This window comes from Ctenopharyngodon idella, chromosome 18 (genome assembly GCF_019924925.1).
Source record: "Ctenopharyngodon idella isolate HZGC_01 chromosome 18, HZGC01, whole genome shotgun sequence".
Classification (NCBI taxonomy): domain Eukaryota; kingdom Metazoa; phylum Chordata; class Actinopteri; order Cypriniformes; family Xenocyprididae; genus Ctenopharyngodon; species Ctenopharyngodon idella.
In genome coordinates, this window is record NC_067237.1 from 4,992,308 (window position 1) to 5,010,541 (window position 18,234).

An 18,234-nucleotide genomic window follows, 5' to 3' on the forward strand; every position below is an offset into this window, starting at 1 on the left:
CCAGGTATGACTGGCAGACCAACATAAACCTTCTTACTTCCTAAACCAACAGTGTGACAGCGAAGTACAGTATGCTGGATTTCCGTTTTTTTTTTTTTTTTTTCCGTCACATATATATATATGTATGTGTGTGTGTGTGTGTGTGTGTGTGTGTATATATATATATATATATATATATATATATATATATATATATATATATAATACACACACACACACACACACACACATATATATATATGTGTATATGTGCATATATATTGCCATCTGTTGCTGGTTTTTGAGCATTGCACACAAAATTGGTGACAACAAAAGAACAGGCGTGGTTGCTCATACACACGCATTTTACAGCACAGTCACACCGTTTATTCTCCTTACCATTTACCTATTAAAATCGCCACAAAGCTTTTGTTTTTCTGAGTTACATTAATCAATCCAACATCCTTTACCACAACCACAGACCTGTTCCTTCTTGCAGAATGGAGTCTTTTTATAAATATCATCTTGCGTAAATCAACCTCTGTTTTAGAAGTGTGTGTCTGTGTTTCCTAGGTGATGACCCACCTGCGGGTGATTGAAGAGAGGATGAACCAGAGCCTGTCTCTGCTCTACAAGGTGCCATACGTTGCAGAGGAGATCCAGGATGAGATTGGTAAGTGTGGACATCTGGATCAGGGTGGTGTTTTGGAAAATGGTGGAAATGGACTTCTTTCAAACGCATGCAACAAGCGTGTGATGGTTGTTGTTAGAGTTGGAGAGTAAATTCTACAGACAGGATGAAAAAGAGATGCTCTGCATAATTAGAAATGTGTTAAAAAAATTGACTCTTTGATCAGCTCTACCTAAAATCACCCTATAAATTACAATTTTTTTGTTACAGTGTTTAAATCATTTACTTCTTTAACAACTTTTACTATAACTTTGATTCCATTTCCTTTTGTCACATTATTATTTGCATCATGAACTTGAGTAACACAGTGAGTACTAGTGGCAGGTATTTTCCTCTGTTGCTAGGTAACAACTCAGAAGGTGTCAGCTTCAAAGTTTTAATCATGTTTTTGTCCATTTGGTTTTACTACTGACAATGAACACTAAAGATACACTTCTTCTGTCTGTCACAGATCCACCGCAAGTTTGTGAAATGCTTGAAATACTCGGGTGCAACTCTGAGATGAATCATAACATTGCAAACTTTGATTTGAAGCAAAAGAAGTATGTTTACATTGAAAAAAAAAAAAAAGACAAAGGAAATTGTGTATTTAAATTCTTTTATGAGGTAATCAGAAACTACAATACAATAGAAAACAATTCGAGTATAAGATTTGAAATTTATTGCAAGATACTTGCAAGATACTCTGTTACATCAATGCCCCAATATAGTCACAACAAAGTTCTTTTTCATTTTTTGTTTGGGGTAAAAAGAAGCAACATTTAGATTAATATGTAACTGGTCGCTGCTGAACCCTCAGTTTTCTTTTCCATAGTGACAACGGCTTCTCTAATTGGTGGATCTCTGTGCAGGATTATGGGTAGTGTAGTTCTTCACTGGTATTTTACCTGTTAAAATCAGCATAAAATGAAACAGTCTGTTTCCTGTATGCATGTCATTGATCTTATTGTGAATTATTAATCCATGCATACATTTCATTTTTTTAATATAGTATAACGTAACATAATATAATAATAATAATAATATATTTAATTTAATTTAATATAATATAATATTTTTTTAAGGTTTGTGCATTCTTTCTAAAAATCAGTTTCCTTTTGGAGAAAATGATTGAGATTTGTACTGTTCTGTTTCTGTAGCGACAAGCAGCAATGAATGCATGTTACTAAAACTGGATTACATTTAAATAAATAGTGATCAGTACTGGTGTTCATGTGAACCGAAACCCAGACCTCCCTTTTTCAAGCCATCTCACTTGATGTGGTTTGCTAGTGTACACATGAGCTCAGAAAATGGCTTTCACAACAATCAGCAAGTGGAATTCTGAATGCAAACTCTGAAGCGCCCTTGATTTAACATGGATAAAGATGTACAAAGATTTTGGGTCTATTTTATGTGTTCTTTTCTCCTGATTTGAGCTTTTAGTCTCGTAAAACTGCAGAATCTCTCTGCATCTCAGATGCCAAGATAATTACACCTGTATGAAAAGCTTGGCTTCAGTAATTAGCGCTCTCTCTCTAACACACACACAGTGTAATTTGGCAACTCTTTTTATCGCTCAGCTTGAAAACATCTCACCGCAATCAAAGTAATTTGAAGTGTTCTGAAGCGTTTGTTGCGCCGTGTTCTTTGTTTCAGGTGGAAACAGTCAAGCTGTTCCCAGAGACACCCCTCTGCACTTACATATTTTTTTTTTCTTCTTTTCGTTCATTTTATGAGAGGAGCAATGGCATTGTGTAGTATAGATGAGACTAGTGTGTGGGGTTTGACAGAACTGGGTCAAGACTCCTCCAGATTCCCACTAGTGTGTGAAGATGTGTAGTTTTTAAGCCAGACTCTGTGGAGAATGTTTTTGCAAGTTTAGAGAAGTACTAGAAAGGGTCATTTTTTTATCTTTACCGATGCCTGGAAATGCCGCAGTACGAAACCTTGTAATGGATAATTGATCGCGTTTATGACTGCTTCGTGCCTCGTTTAATGGTTTTAGGAATAAATCCTTTCCTCCATCGCTTCCCTCCTGTGATTTGATGTTTTTAACCATGTTCTTCCTCTCTGTATCTTCCAATTAAGATGAACTTCTGCAGGATCAAAAGGCAGATATGGACCAGTTCCTGTCCTCCATCTCTGAGTCTCAGCCTGATGTCACTGTGTCCTCTGAGGAGAGCATGGAGGTTCCTGCCTTTGAAGGAAAGCCCTTCCGCCCCTTCCAGGTCAACTCTCTGGGCTCCCCCGCTGAACCCGAGGGTAAGTTTCTTGTCTAAATTTACACTGCCAAATCTTTGAGGCTCACGGTCACTCTCCATAGTTTCTTAATATGGCACTGTTGCCGAGGCAGGTTTTGCATCGATGTCATGCCACTAGACCCCTTCTCTATTGGACAATAATGGCTAAACCCAGTCGGTGTACTGTTTTTTTTTTTTTTTTATATTAAGCCTTGATTCTGCCACGGAATAAAAAATATAAAAGGTAAGAAGGTAAACCGTTAATCTCACAATTCTGATTTTTTTCTCAGAATTTGGACTTGACTTGCAAATGCGAGTTTATATCTCACAATTCTTAGAAAAAAGTAAGAATTGTGAGATATAAACTTGCAATCTGACTATATTTCTCTCATAATTGTGACTTTATATCTCACCATTCTGACTTTTTATCTCACAGAATTGAGATATAAACTATAAAGTTTCAATAGGCTTTAGCCAGTTCTGAAAAGTGCCCAAACCAAACTAGAATATCAGCTAATACCAGCAAACCACTTTAGGCTGGTTTAGATTGTTTTTCTGCAGGGTTGAACCCCATATCTTTGTTATAGCACTTAAAATTAAGAAAAAAATAATTTTGAATATCATATTTGCACTTTCTATTGAATATCATATTTGTAATACTATATTACTATATCTAATGCTGAGAGCATTTGATGAAGTTTGGATTTCTTGTAGTAACCCGAGGATATGCTAGCTTAGTAGGCTAAATGGTTAGCTATAAGCTAATTGAAAACACAAAGAAAGGCAAATATTTCAATTGACAATTATTATTGTTTCAGTTATATCATGTGATGGGAGATATATACTGTAAAGCACATTAATTGATGTATTTGCATTTGTCTACATTGTCTACATCAGCATAGAATTGTGACGAATGTTGATCTAGAGTGACGTAAAAGTCGCATGAATTTTGATGACTATTCAAACTGAGGTCACATTACAAAACATCAGACCTGTGTCTGATTGAGGACCATATATGGAAGTGGCCCAATTCAGAATCAAACAGATCAGATTCCATGTGGTATTGAATGAAAGCAGATCAGAGTTGTGTACGAGCAAAATAAATGTCGAAACATTTTTGCTAACAAAGGTAAATGTGACCATACCTTTACCCACTAACCACTAGAGTGAATCTTACAAAACCTGTTATGGTGTGTGCACACCAAAAGCAAAGCGAATATTTGCATTGCATTTGTTTTATCCATTAGAGTCATACGTCACCCCAAAATAATAATAAAAAAAAGGGTAAATAATTGCTTACAGAAAATGAAGCCGATTAATTTTTTTTTTTTTTTTTTTTTTTTTTTACTTTTTTCATGAAAATTAATAAAAAAAAAATTTAAAAAATTTTATATATATATATATATATATATATATATATATATATATATATATATATATATATATATATATATATATAATTTTTTATTTTTTGGGGTGAAATATGACCTGCAGATTTTCCAGGAAAAGCTCAGCCAACAGTACCTTGTTCACACATTAATGTTACGGCTTTTTCTCTGTCTGGCTCTTGTTTAAAGTGTCTGTTTTGAGCCAGTACTAAAGCTCTGCTTGTAGCTTCTCTCTCAAAGCCAGTCAGGGGAAGCTCTCTGGCAGCATGAGGCCTATTCGCGTTAACGTTTGCTAAATGCTGAATGAAGCCCTGACGTCCAAATATTGCACTCGGGCCATAGGTTTCTGCTTATCTAAGCTTGCTTGAATCCCCATTGGCATCGCCTTAAACACGACGGCATTTGAAGTTCAGCTAAAATCATAAAGCCTGAGGCTCTGGCGTCACACTGCAGCCAAGTGCTTTGGAAAATCTCTCTCGTTCAGAGCCCAGTCCTGCTCTTTCACTGTCCTGCCAGGGCCTGCCAAGCCTTTAAGGAAAGGGCAAAATGTGCGAAATTAAGGTGCAGTATAAATAAAGAGCAATGTAATAAGCACATTAGAGCCCGGGAGGGCTTTCATTATGACAGGCCTATCCAGAAACACATCCTGGTTCTTTCTTTCCCCTGTTCTTTGATTTGTTTTTCTTTATCATTCTGTCCCAGCGGGATTCTCTTCCGTCCGCAGACACAGCTTGATAACCCTGACTACTTCTCTTTTACTCACCTGTTTTTTTTCCTGTTTTTCTATTTCAATCTTTTCTTGTTTTGTCTTTTGCTTGTATGCAATGCCTAGGCGATCTCTCTGAACCCCCTCGTGCCTTCAAGAAAGGTGGGTCTCTGCTGCTTTTCTCAGTTTATCTTTTTTTCCTCTTCAGCCTCCTAAATGTTGTGTTTGCTCTCTTTTTTTCTTGTTTTTTTGTTATTATTATTATTTATTTTTTCGCATATCGTGCTGGGTATTGAGTCAGATTTTTTTCTATATTTTAATTCTATCCGATATTGATTCAGTTTAGAGTATTTTCAGTAATGTCAGCATTTACACATTTTTTCGTGACTGTTGTAGTACATTACGTGCATTGTGACTGAATGTTAAATGTAAAAAAAATTCACACACAAAGTGCAAGGTTCATATTTTTTTTTTAATATTTTTAAATATATAGTTATTATTTTTTCAAATTATTTTATAAAATAGTAACATTATTTTTATTATTATTATTATAAACATAATAAAAATTATATTATTGTTTTTATGTATGGATAATTCTGTCATTTTTGGGATTTTAAAAATCTATATCGGATTGTTCAAATGAAAATGAATCAGTTTTTACCCAGCCCTTCTTTCATACATCTTGAATAATCTTCCCATCTATACTCATATTTTTACTGTATTTCCACCCCTTGGTTTTGCTCTGTCTGTCCCTTCAGCCCTGTTAGCCATCTTGTTCCTAATTTTCTCTCTCAGTCACTCCCTCAGATGGAGAGACCAAACATCCCAATGTCTGGCCGAAAGAGCTTTGCCTAATGAAAAGTCCAAGCTGCTTGTTAAGCTAATTAGCTATTTGGATCGGAGAACGAGTCCAGTGTAAATGTGCTGTGTGGTGCTAAAGCAGTTATGGCTGCCTCACTACCTGCCTGTGTCAGGAAGACAAATAACCTGATTCAGACCCAGTTCTCTGTGGACAGATCTTTAGCACTCATTTACTACTTATTGGGCCTCCTCTCACCATTCTCCTGTTATTGTGTGCTTTTCATGATGGGAGTTCGCTAATTTTCTAGTTCTGTTGCAGGACCGCTTTTTCAACTGACCCAGAGCTAGATTTTGCTCCCAGATTGTACAATTGGAACATAAACCTGTTTAGCATTTAATCTTGTGGTCCCACCTGTGGAAGCTCGTTTCTGCCACTGTAATAAAAAATAAAAAAGGTAATTTTGACTTTTAATCTCACAATTCTTTTCTCTCAAAATTGCGAGTTTATATCACGCAATTGCGAGTTTTTTTTTCCCAGAATTGAGTTTATATCTCGCAATTCTGACTTTACAAAAGGCCATTGTGAGTTATAAAGAATTGCGAGATATAAACTCGCAGTTGAGGTATAATGATTGAGACAAATGAGATATAAACTTATAAACTCGCAATTGCAAGTTCTAATTTCAGAATTCTGACTTTATAACACACAATTCTGACTTTATAGCTCACAATTTCGACTTTATATCTCACAATTCTGACTTTATAACTCGCAGTTGTGGCTTTATATCTCGCAATTGTGAGAAAAAAAGGCAGAAAGATGAAAAAGTTGCAATTATCTCTTATTTTTCTTTTTAATTCCATAGCGGAAACAAGCTTGCATAGAATGCACCTATAAATCTGCTCTTAGATTATTAGTGGTGCTTGCAAAGCTTGCAATTCACTATTACCAGTGCTTGTACTTGGGGTTAGGATTTGAAACATCCCTCTAACCCTGAATATTAAGCTTTTAGAGCATAAATTGTATCATACCGTTTGTACTTCAGACATGAACGACACCTTAAATCATGCAGCTTGTCGATGAGAGGTGTGCTGTTACTTTTGAAATGGTGATCTGATAGTTTTCGCCTGATGAATGATTTAAATTACATAACTTGCATTGAAAGTGGGACTTGTAGCTAGCAGACGGACTTGAGGATGGGCTCTTTTTACATGAGCTAGCTAGTAACCTCTTAACAAAGCTTCAGGAGCTAGCTAGAAAAACACCCAGAATGCCTTAGAAACTGTATAGCAACACCGTACATCCACCCACAACACTAGCATCGTGATGGCGAGAAAGCACGGGCAAATACCACTCACGTTTTCATCAGAAAATGTCCATTTCTGAATGGTCTTTTTGTTTTTGTCATCTCATCTCATGTGTAAAGTCTAATTATCTTAGTGACACACTTCACCTCCATGTATTAAGTTGTAGCTTTGACTGTTTTGCCAGTGTCAATGTGGTGTGTGTATTTTGGTGGTTAGTGATTCAGTCGTGCATGGTTAAGCTGTAAGCGCTTCCCTCCAGTCCTTGTGACTGCCGTTGAACATAGTTAATCTTTTAGTGGTGGTGACCTGCTGCTTTGACAGTCAAACAATGAGTGTGGGCGAAAGGTATTGTTCTCCTCTCGACCAATGAGATTTCTCTGACGTGGTGTTATGCAACCAGGACTCATTTTAGCCAGGTGTCTTTAGAAGTTTCCAGCATTGACATGTTTTCCATTATTGTGTTACAAGAGAGAAAATGCTATTTACATTGTTTAATGTTTTAAATTCATATACATCAAATCATGTCCCTTGTGAAAGAGAAGGACGCTTTAGCATATTTAAGTGCATGCTGAATGTTTTCAGTCACTTAATTGCTTATTTATAATTAAATGAAAAAGTTTTATAGTTTAAATTTATATTAAATGCAATTAGTTGAACCTAAAATTGTTTTTAAGACCCACTTAAGTACATTTTTATATGAAATTGCATAATTGCTTTTATTGTCTTTGAAATAGAGTGGTGCAGGGATGAAGTCCAAACCCAGATGACTTATTTGTCACTGATTCCCTTAAGATTTTATAATGGGGTTTTCAATTTATGAGTAAAATAAAGCCCGTGGTAAATATAACTTGATGATACTTTGACGCTTTTTTTTTTTTATATATATATATATATATATATATATATATACAACGTAAATTACATTCACCCATATTGAAAATGCAAATTTTTAAGCAGTTATGTCTATTTTTGAAAACGCAGGTTTTTAATAAGTAAGTAGATAAGACATAGGAAAATCTCAAAGGAACAATGGTGAATTAGTCTTCTGGGTTCTGACGTCATCCCTGCACCACTCTATATGGTTAAAGTGTACTGCCGAAACTAAAATATCCTTAAATGTAATTTCTATTGAAAATTATATGTCATGTATTTTAATATATTTGTAATTACACATTTGTAATAATGTAACAAAAGTGTAATATCAAATACTACAGTTAAAATTATAATCAAGTACTTTAGTATGTTAGTCAACACATCATAATAAGTGTACTTCTATAATTTAACATTATTACAAAATGCACCTTTTAAAAGTTTACTTAAAGGGATAGTTCACCCAAAAATGAAAATTATCCCATGATTTGCTCGCCCTCAAGCCATCCTAGGTGTATATGAATATCTTCTTTCAGACAAACACAATCGGAGTAATATTAAAATATATCCTGGCTCTTCCAAGCTTTATAATGGTAGTGAATGAGGCTTGAGATTTTGAAGCCCAAAAAAGTGCGTCCATCCATCCATCATAAAAGTAATCCATACGGCTCCAGGGGTTAATACATTTTAATTTTTGGGTGAACTATCCCTATAAGTGTATTAAGAAACATAGTCATGAAAGTGGACTCTCTTTAAATGCACTTAAGTTTGATTTCAGTATTATATTATCTGCAAGTAGTTTTTAAAAAATATACTTTTAAGATTTGAAGTACACTACATGTGCACATTGAATATAATTAAACACGCTTCTTTTTCAAAAAGGGTAGTTAATTGCCATATTATTTAATTGGGGTAGTTAATAGCCAGATAGGTATTTAATCATTATTTTGTTGGAAATGCTGTCTTTCAAAACAAATTGTCAACATTTAATGCAGTAATTTAAGGCCTTTTATTTTTAATGTAGTAAAATGTTACAATTTTAAACAAATTGCCTTTTGAAGAAATCACAATTGGAAAGAAGTGTCACCATTGGGATAAATCAGTATTCTCTTGAGAGTGAACTTGACCATTAGCCTTCACAATTCCCAGCAGGTAGAAGCTCAAATGGACTGATTGGTTCTGGTAATGGAACGACCTCTTTTGACCATCCTGTCAATTGTTCCATTCAGAAAGTCCCATTGTGGCAGTAAAATGGGTTATGAATGAAGTTTCATGTTGACTTTAATTGTTTAATATGTAGGGTGATTCTGTATATTTATAGAGCCGTTACTGGAAACAAGTGCTCACAGGATGTCTCAAGGCACTAATTCTACCAGGAAGAGACCTTTTGACCACAGTAGATCACACCTCTTACTGTGAGCTGAATGTTTACACTGAGCTTGTCTGGACTGATCCAGGAGGACTCTGGGTTCAGTGGGAGCTCCTACATCATACACTTTAATAAGTGTATGACTAATGAATGAGTCCGTGTTGGCGTGCCGTCCCCTGAATGACTGTGCTGAAAATAAATAAATAAATAAAATGACAAGGCAGCAGGTTTCTGGCCATGTCTTGATGGCAGCTACTATTGATCACAGAGATATTTGTAAGCGTTTGACTTTGAGTTTTGTTGCAAGTTTCCAATTTGTCTTCCTTTCTCTGGTTGGCTGTTCCCTCTGCAGGCTCTGGCATGAACAGTCTGGATGGTCTGATTGGAGCAGAGGAAAAAGTCATCAACAGCAAGAGCAAGATCAACGAAAATGTGGTGAGACCACCAGCCTGCCTCGAGCACCACACACGCTTTACTGATCTGTTGCGTACACTGTGCCTACTGCTGATGCTAACTCTCATGTCAATTACATAAGCTAACAAAAAAAAAAAAAACAATTCAGGATTATTATAAAAATTCAATTTAAGTGCAAATAATAAATATAAAAATGCCTTCATGATACACCTAGATGGTCAGTTATATGATACAGACCACTTACTTTGTAAGTCTAGTTATTTATAGTGTATAACTGTGGTCTCATAGTTATAACTGTGCCATGTGAATTTATTTTGTCTTTACAGCCCCTGCAAGGCAGCACTGAATTACCATAGCTCTTGTTATCTTTCTCCAAAATTTTTGGGGATTTTCATATGTTTTGATGCCAAGGAAGCCCAAATATGATAGTATAAGGACAGAAATATAATGTATAAATGCCATTTATACTTTGTTAAAAAATGCTTTGTTAAGAGCCAAAATAAATTAAAATATTAAAAAAAAAATAAATAAATAAATAAATTCTGTGTATTAAAGGATTAGTTCATTTTTTAGAATTAAAATTTCCTGATAATTTACTCACCCCCATGTCATCCAAGATATTTATGTCTTTCTTTCTTCAGTCGAAAAGAAATTAAGGTTTTTGAGGAAAACATTCCAGGATTTTTCTCCATATAGTGGACTTCACTGGGATTCAACAGGGTTGAAGGTCCAAATTGCAGTTTCAGTGCAGCTTCAAAGCGCTCTACACGATCCCAGACGAGGAATAAGGGTCTTATCTAGAGAAACTTTTCTAAAAAAAATAAAATAAAATAAAAATAAATTATGTACTTTTTAACCACAAATGCTCATCTTTCACTGCTCTGCGATGCACCACGCATTACGCATTCACGTTGGAAAGGTCACACATGATGTAGACGGAAGTACCGACCCAGTATTTACAAAGAAACATGCAAAGACTAAGTCAAACACCCTTTACAAAAAAAAAAGGAAAAAAAGAAAAGTAAAGCAGGAGGAGAAAATGAGATTTTTCGCCCTACCGTGGTACTTCCACCTACGTCATGTGTGACCTTTCCAACGTGATTACGTAATGCGTGAAATCGTGGACGCGCATCACAGAGCTTAGTGCAAGAATACTTAAAAAATATATAAATTAGTTTTTTTTTTTTTTTTTTGGGGAAAATGACCAGTCGTTTCACTAGATAAGACCCTTATTCCTGGAGTCATGGGATCATGTAGAGCCCTTTGAAGCTGCACTGAAACTGCAATTTGGACCATCCACCCGTTATACCCTGTTGAAGTCCACTATATGGAGAAAAATCCTGGAATGTTTTCCTCAGAAACTTTAATTTCTTTTTGACTGAAGAAAGAAAACATCTTGGATGACATGAGGGTGAGTAAATTATCAGGAAATTTGAATTCTGGAGTGAACTAATCCTTTAAGTTGGCAGGATCTTTTTTTCTATCCATTATTAATGTTATATTTAACATTTCACATTTATATATTTAAAATGTATTTCTAGTCTCATTTTTGTAAATAATTGTTGAAAAGCAGCTTTTTGGACAGTAGAACCTGCAGTGAGTAGATAAAAGTAGATAAAACTTAAATAAAATTTTAGAAAATAGACTGAGATGGTTATTAAATTCAGTAAATGTTAAACTTCTCTGAAATAAACTTGAGCACTTCTTTTGCTGCCTTGCAATCACTGCTATCTCCTTCCAGAAATACAAATCTGGTTTATTTCATTTTTATCTCATTCATAGCATTCATTGCATGCCACATTCACATATTTCCCAGTCACATTCCAGTCTCCTCTAATCACAGCTCACACAAAAGCCCATGTGATTGTGAAGGACTGAGCTGGAGACTTGCAATGCATGATCTCTCTGAAGAATGTGACTCATATGTTCAGCTTGTTTTGTTTGTACAATATTTCTGCATGTTTGTCTTTCTGAAATCACATAGATGCACAATCAGAGGTTTATGAGGATCTAAGCTACATTAAAGGGATAGTCCACCCAAAAATGAAAATTCTCTCATCGTTTGCTCATGTCATTCCAAACCTGTATGCATTTCTTTCTTCTGCGAAATATATTTTGAAAAATGTTGGTAACCAAGCAGTTTCAGTTCCCATTGTATGGGGGGGGGGAATGCAATGGGAACCAAAACTGCTTAGTTACTAACATTCTTCAAAATATCTTCTTTTATGTTCCACAGAAGAAAGTAAGTTTTGGGTGACTGTCTCTTTAAACATGCTCTGATTAGCCCTTTATTAAATGTTTTTCAATACATTTTTAGGTGTTTTTGTGTTTGATAGCAGAATACCAAGATTTTCCTTACATTAAATGTAACCGGCTGTCTTTAAACAAGGACCTAGTCACTGAATCAAAGCTCATGAATTATTTTGGATTTGCTCACAGTATTTAATACCCATCTATTGCTATAAACAGCAGTAAACCAGCACTAAAACCATCACAGACATTGAGGGGGAATGTCACTTTAATATACTGAACAGAATAGTTGTCAATCAATTAGTATTTTTCAGTGACCAATTTTTTTAGTTGTACATTTGGTCCCCCTCAATTTTGATTATTCTCTTACGGCCCAGATACTGCACATCGCGCACACACTGACTCAATCTTCAGTTCCCAAAGAAGTAACTGAGACTACCCTGTCTGTGTTGACAGGTGATTGATGAGACTCTGGATGTTAAAGAAGTGATTTTGAATGGTGTTGATCCTCTGGTAAGTACAGCGCCCTCCTGTGCCCAATACATGGTACTGTCAAACACTGCAGTCTCAGATTAAGGGCTGTAAATGGGTTGGTGGGGGATTACAGTAGGCTGCTTCTCTTCTATCTGTGAGCAAATGACAGTTTTACATCATTTATTACCTTATATTGTTTATCCACAATCCTCCACAGCACGTGTGCATGTTTTTAATGCGAGCGCATGAGCATGTCCGGTGGATACGCGTCATTCGTCATCATTAGGCTCTCACACAAATGGAATTGAGCACTAAACATTTGTGTGTGAAAACTGCCAGTCACGGCTGTCACTGGCTGTCTGTGCACATTTAGTTTACCACTTTGCAAAGCAGATCAATACTACCAACACATTCATGTTAAAAGCTCAATTTCGATCTTGAAAGTGTGACACATAAAATAATAGTCCAAAAAATCGAGTTTTTTCTTTTTTAAACAGAACAGTTTATTGAACCTTTATTGAACACACAGTTTGCTAATTTGTTTTTATTGAGGATCATATTTGATACATCAGGCTTTTATGGCTCATATATACTGAGAATATGAAGCTCATACTCGAGGAGGAAAACGACCTTGATTTTATTCAGAGGCCCAAACTGAGCAAAAATGTAATTTGCAGTTGCTGATATGTATATGGCTAAAAAAGATGACATTTTAATAGCTTGTAATGTAAATTAATGAGATCTTTATAACTGTATAACAGACTACTTGCATAAGCTGCATATAAATATCAGTTCCCAATAATATCAGTTCCCATATAAATATTTCCCAATAATATGTCTTAGTAAGATTTAATGCTTAATTTTGTGATCAAAGCTCTAGTTTTTTGGGGGGCAAAAAATACAATACAATGCAATACAAAAATGCTGTGTTAAAAACAACCCAAGTTGGATTGAAAATGGACAAACCAAGCGATTGGGTTGTTTCAACCCAGTTGTTGAGTTAAATGTTTGCCCAACCTGCTGGGCAGTTTTATTTAACTCAACTATTATTTAAAAATTACTATATTGCTGGCTTGAATGAACCCAAAATAGGTTGGAAATTAAAAATCAGACACAGAATTACTAGAGGCAACAATAATATTCAAAAGGTAAACATTTATTAATAAGTAATTTAATAATGTGTATTGTTTAATTGTTAATCATTAAACTTATTAATAAATGTTAATTTCCAGCATATTTTGTTCATTTTAAGCAAGCACTACAGTAATTTTTAAACAATAGTTGAGTTAAATAAAATTACCCAGCAGGTTGGGCAAACATTTAACCCACCTGCTGTTAAAACATCCCAGTTGCTGGGTTTGTCCATTTTCAACCCAACTTGGGTTGTTTTTAACCCAGCATTTTTTAGTGTACATTAGGCTTTATAGGGTTAAAGGGATAGTTCACTCAAAAATGAAAATTCTGTCATCATTCACTCACTCTCATGTCGTTTTCAAACCTGTATGACTTTATTTGGTGGAACACAAAGGAAAAAATGTTGGAAAAGAGCAGCATGAACATGTTTCAAAACATCTCTGTAGAAGAAAGAAAGTCATACAGGTTTAGAGTAACATGAGTGTGAGTGAATGATGGGAGAATTTTCATTTTGGGGGGAACTGACGCTTTAAGATGGCTGTTTTGTGCCAGGAAATGCAACAAATTCAGACTTGAAGCAATGAAAATGATCAAGCAGGCTTGATTTACGTGAAAGACATTGTGCTGTTTACAGTGTGTCTTTCAAGACTGTAGTCATGTGATTTAAATGTACATTCTGGTGGAGTGTGATGGAACGAAAGAGAATGTTGAGAGAATCTCTTTCTCACTAGCCATCTCGAATTGATTTGATTCTCATTTGGTACTAATTATGGCGCATGTAGCCATGGCAGCTGTATTTGTTGCCTCACTGTACACGTTACAGTATGAGTTCCCTGCTTCAGCTGCACTCGCAGCATTGAAAGCTCTTTAACCATGTTTGTCGTGGCTCTTTGTGCTTTGGGAGTGTAAATACGCTGGTGTTTATTTTTCCCTCGCAGTTCAGTCGTGGATCAGAGAAGGAGACGTTCCGCCCCCTGGTGGATGACTTCAGCTTCGGGAGCAGCGCTCTGATTGGCCTGCTGGTGATCGCGGTGGCCATAGCGACCGTGATTGTGATCAGTCTCGTGCTGCTGAGGAAGAGGCAGTACGGCACCATCAGTCACGGCATTGTGGAGGTGAGCTAACGGTCACACATGACGTTCCATCATTCACTCTTGTTGTTTTCAATGCAACCTTGAGGATAACAACAAAAAGGATAGACAAATTCTCTCAATCCCTGTGAAGGATAATGCTCTCACTCAGGGCACACAAGGACAGACAGGTTCAAAGAAAGTTTAGTTCTTTTAGCTTTTATATACACTGAATTCATATATAATATATATAAAATTATTTTATAATTATAAAATAATATATAAAAATTATAGTTAATGTACACTACCATGTAAAGGTTTGGGGTCAGTAAAAAAAAACAAAAAAAAAAAACATGAATTTCCTAATATTCAGCAAAGATGCATTAAATTAAGCAAAAGTGACAATAAATACATTTATAATGTTACAAAAGTTTTCTGTTTCAAATAAATGGGAGTTTCCAACGCTGGAGAGACATTACAGAGTGGGAAGGCCTGAAAACAGACACCGAGGTTTCTTTGTTTCTGCTCTATGTCAGTAACATTGTTTTTTTGCTGTTTCACATAACCAAGATATGCTGTTGAATCTCAGCTGATTCATCCATACTTGCGCGAGCTGTCTGATGCGCCAGTTGTTAGTGGTTGCCTGTGTTGCATAGCGTGTTTGATATTTTGGGGGCGGAGCAATGAAGGGAGGGGTGTGTTTCTTTGGGTGCTGATTTCAAATAGTATCTCTCAGAAATCGTTTTCAACATTGATAATAATAAGGAATGTTTCTTAACACCAAATCATCATATTAGAATGATTTCTGAAGGATCATGTGACACTGAAGACTGGAGTAATGATGCTGAAAATTCACTTTTGCATGACAGGAATAAATTACATTTTAAGATGTATTAAAATAGAAAACAGTTATTTTAAATTGTAATAATATTTTACAATATTACAGTTTTTATTGTATTTTTGATCAGATAAATCCAGCCTTGGTGAGCATAAGAGCTTTTGAATACATTTGAACGGTAGTATATATTGAATAATTAATTTTTTTATGGATGCACTGACATGTTCATTCTTCCTCTTGTGTTTCAGGTTGACCCTATGCTAAGTCCAGAAGAACGTCACCTGAGCAAGATGCAGAACCATGGCTATGAAAACCCCACCTACAAATACCTGGAGCAGATGCAGATTTAGCCATCATGGGGGCTGTGGAGCTAGAGAGGGGAGAACATACTACTGACCAATATAAAACTGCTCTCAAATCATTTCATGCATTTGAAATGCATATTCTGGTTCATTTAAAGAAAACGAAAAACAACGGTTTATTAATACTACTACTTCTAATACTGCTACTGTTGTACCATGGAGCGTAATTTTATGCTCTTGTAACTTTTTTTTTTTCTTTTTTTTTTTTTCTTTCAAAGGCAATTTATCAGTGGTTTTAAATCAGGAGAACGTGATTCTGCAAATTAGCTTGGAATTGATTTTCCGTAAATGAAATTGGAGCGTATTATAATGTTGTTTTAAATGTTAATTTTATAAAGTTCTAGTCTATAGAGGTACAGCAAAACTGAAACAATCAAATATAAAGACACAGCAGTTTGTCTACACCATCGCTGGCCGCCGGATATACTTCTTTTAAATAGATTGCTTGTATATGAAGGTTATTTGTAACAACTTAAATGTATAGTGAATCAGAAAATATGAGAAGAAAATCATTAATTCATTTACTTTGTAATTATTAAAAACACATGATATACATAAACAGAAAAAAAAAAGAGTAGATGGTAAATTTATTCATAGTCATTTTTTTTCCAGAGCTTAAATCTTGGCTGGGTTACAGGTTTAAACTTTGAGATTAAAGGACTGATACTGCGGTCCAAACATCTGATACCATCACCTGTGTAAGATACGATGAATGGTTCGAACAGAATGGCGTGACAGCCTGCCAGATATTTTGGCTGATTGTGAATGTAGAGGTGCCCGATTTCAGTAACATTACCACGTCTTTTGTTTTTATCCTTTGGTTATGGTGTCATATACTTGGACCATTAAACGGTGTGGCCCCTGCAGATGGTCATTGCGCAGTGGTTTGAAGCAAGGTCCGGGGCCTCCAGTCTCCCATATCACAGTAAAATATCTCTTTACTCGGATTCTACTAGAAGAATGTTGTTTTTCCTGCCGTTACATCCACACACTCCAACACTCCCCTTTTATAGAGTAAATCTGGCCTGATAAAGTGTTGCATTCAGCTTACGTTTATCACAATTACACTGCATTTTCATTTCATAGCTGCCTAATGAGAACTGCCATGGGGAGTTTATCATGTGGCAGTGCTTTGCACACATTGCTTAAATCAAAGAGAGCGTAGATACGTTACCGGAGTCGTCTGTAATTGTAATACTATCATATGTATAGTTTATAACATTAGTCCCACAAGGACATACCCTTGAAAACCACGATAATGCGCTAAAAATGCACTAAAGTTACCCAGCTGGAGGCCAAGGCAGGTGAAAGAAATGTTTTGCATGTCCACTACTATGGAAGGCAAGGAAAAATTTGAATCATTTTTTTTTCTCTCTTCCCCCTTCTTAGCAGTGTCTTTGTATGCCTGTATAGTTGATGTTGCAATCATGGCTTTTATCAAGGACATCCTGTGGTGTGCATTGTTCTTATATGAGATGTTATGATATATTTTTAAGTTTATTCTCTTCTTTTATTTTCTATTCTTTTCCCTCTTCCTGTGACAGTATTTCTGTATGTGACTTTCACTATGCACCTAAATGGCTCCAATCTTGGACCTTGTCATTGCCTGCTTGATTGTGGAAATGGTCGTAAGGGCGAGGGGAAAATAATACAAAGTTCATATATTAGAAGTAAAATATGATTGAATCCAGTGGAAAATGGCTTCTTGGTTACAGGTGGGAAACATCAATAAATTCACTACTTCCATGGACGTGTCATTGTGTCGTCTTTATTCTGCTTTGTGTACCAGTATATAGAAAAAGGTTCTTGTTATATCTGATGAAAGTAGACTGATTTCAGTTTTTAACACGCCCACAAAAACTGCATTTTAAATGTATTGTTCAAATGAACTTTAAGAGAGAAAAAAAATAAATAAATAGTATGTGTGTATGTATATATATATATTTATGTAGATTTATATAAATTTATTTATATATAAAATATATGTTAATATATATATTTACATAATATTTTACGTTAAAGGTTTATATTTATAAATGTATAAATATAAAATATATAAATGTGTATATATATATATATATATATCATAATTTACGTTATAAAGGTTTATATATATATATTTATAAATACATAATATTTTACGTTATAAAGGTTTATAAATATATATATATAAACACATATATATAAAAATATATATACACTCACATACATATATACATATATATATATATATATATATATATATACATATATATATACACACACATACATAATATTTTACGTTATAAAAGTGTATATAGGCCTCTATATATATATATATTTCATGTATACGTGCCTACATGTACACATCCATACGTGCTT

The 18,234-nt window shown here is 35.0% G+C and overlaps 1 protein-coding gene across 5 annotated transcripts in view; it reads left to right on the forward strand.

Moving 5' to 3' along the window:
• The window catches only part of aplp2 (amyloid beta (A4) precursor-like protein 2), an 88,392-nt gene extending 70,773 nt beyond the window's left edge, over positions 1–17,619 (forward strand). For 2 of the 5 annotated variants that reach the window (XM_051871344.1, XM_051871340.1), the window contains 7 exons: positions 553–652; positions 2,741–2,914; positions 5,113–5,148; positions 9,684–9,766; positions 12,452–12,508; positions 14,542–14,718; positions 15,760–17,619. In XM_051871344.1, the coding sequence (XP_051727304.1) occupies positions 553–652; positions 2,741–2,914; positions 5,113–5,148; positions 9,684–9,766; positions 12,452–12,508; positions 14,542–14,718; positions 15,760–15,861 (729 nt within the window). In that variant the 3' untranslated portion in view covers positions 15,862–17,619. The remainder of the gene's footprint in view (positions 1–552; positions 653–2,740; positions 2,915–5,112; positions 5,149–9,683; positions 9,767–12,451; positions 12,509–14,541; positions 14,719–15,759) is intronic. The other 3 variants (XM_051871342.1, XM_051871341.1, XM_051871343.1) reach the window with 3 other exon arrangements.
• Positions 17,620–18,234: the final 615 nt, after the last annotated feature.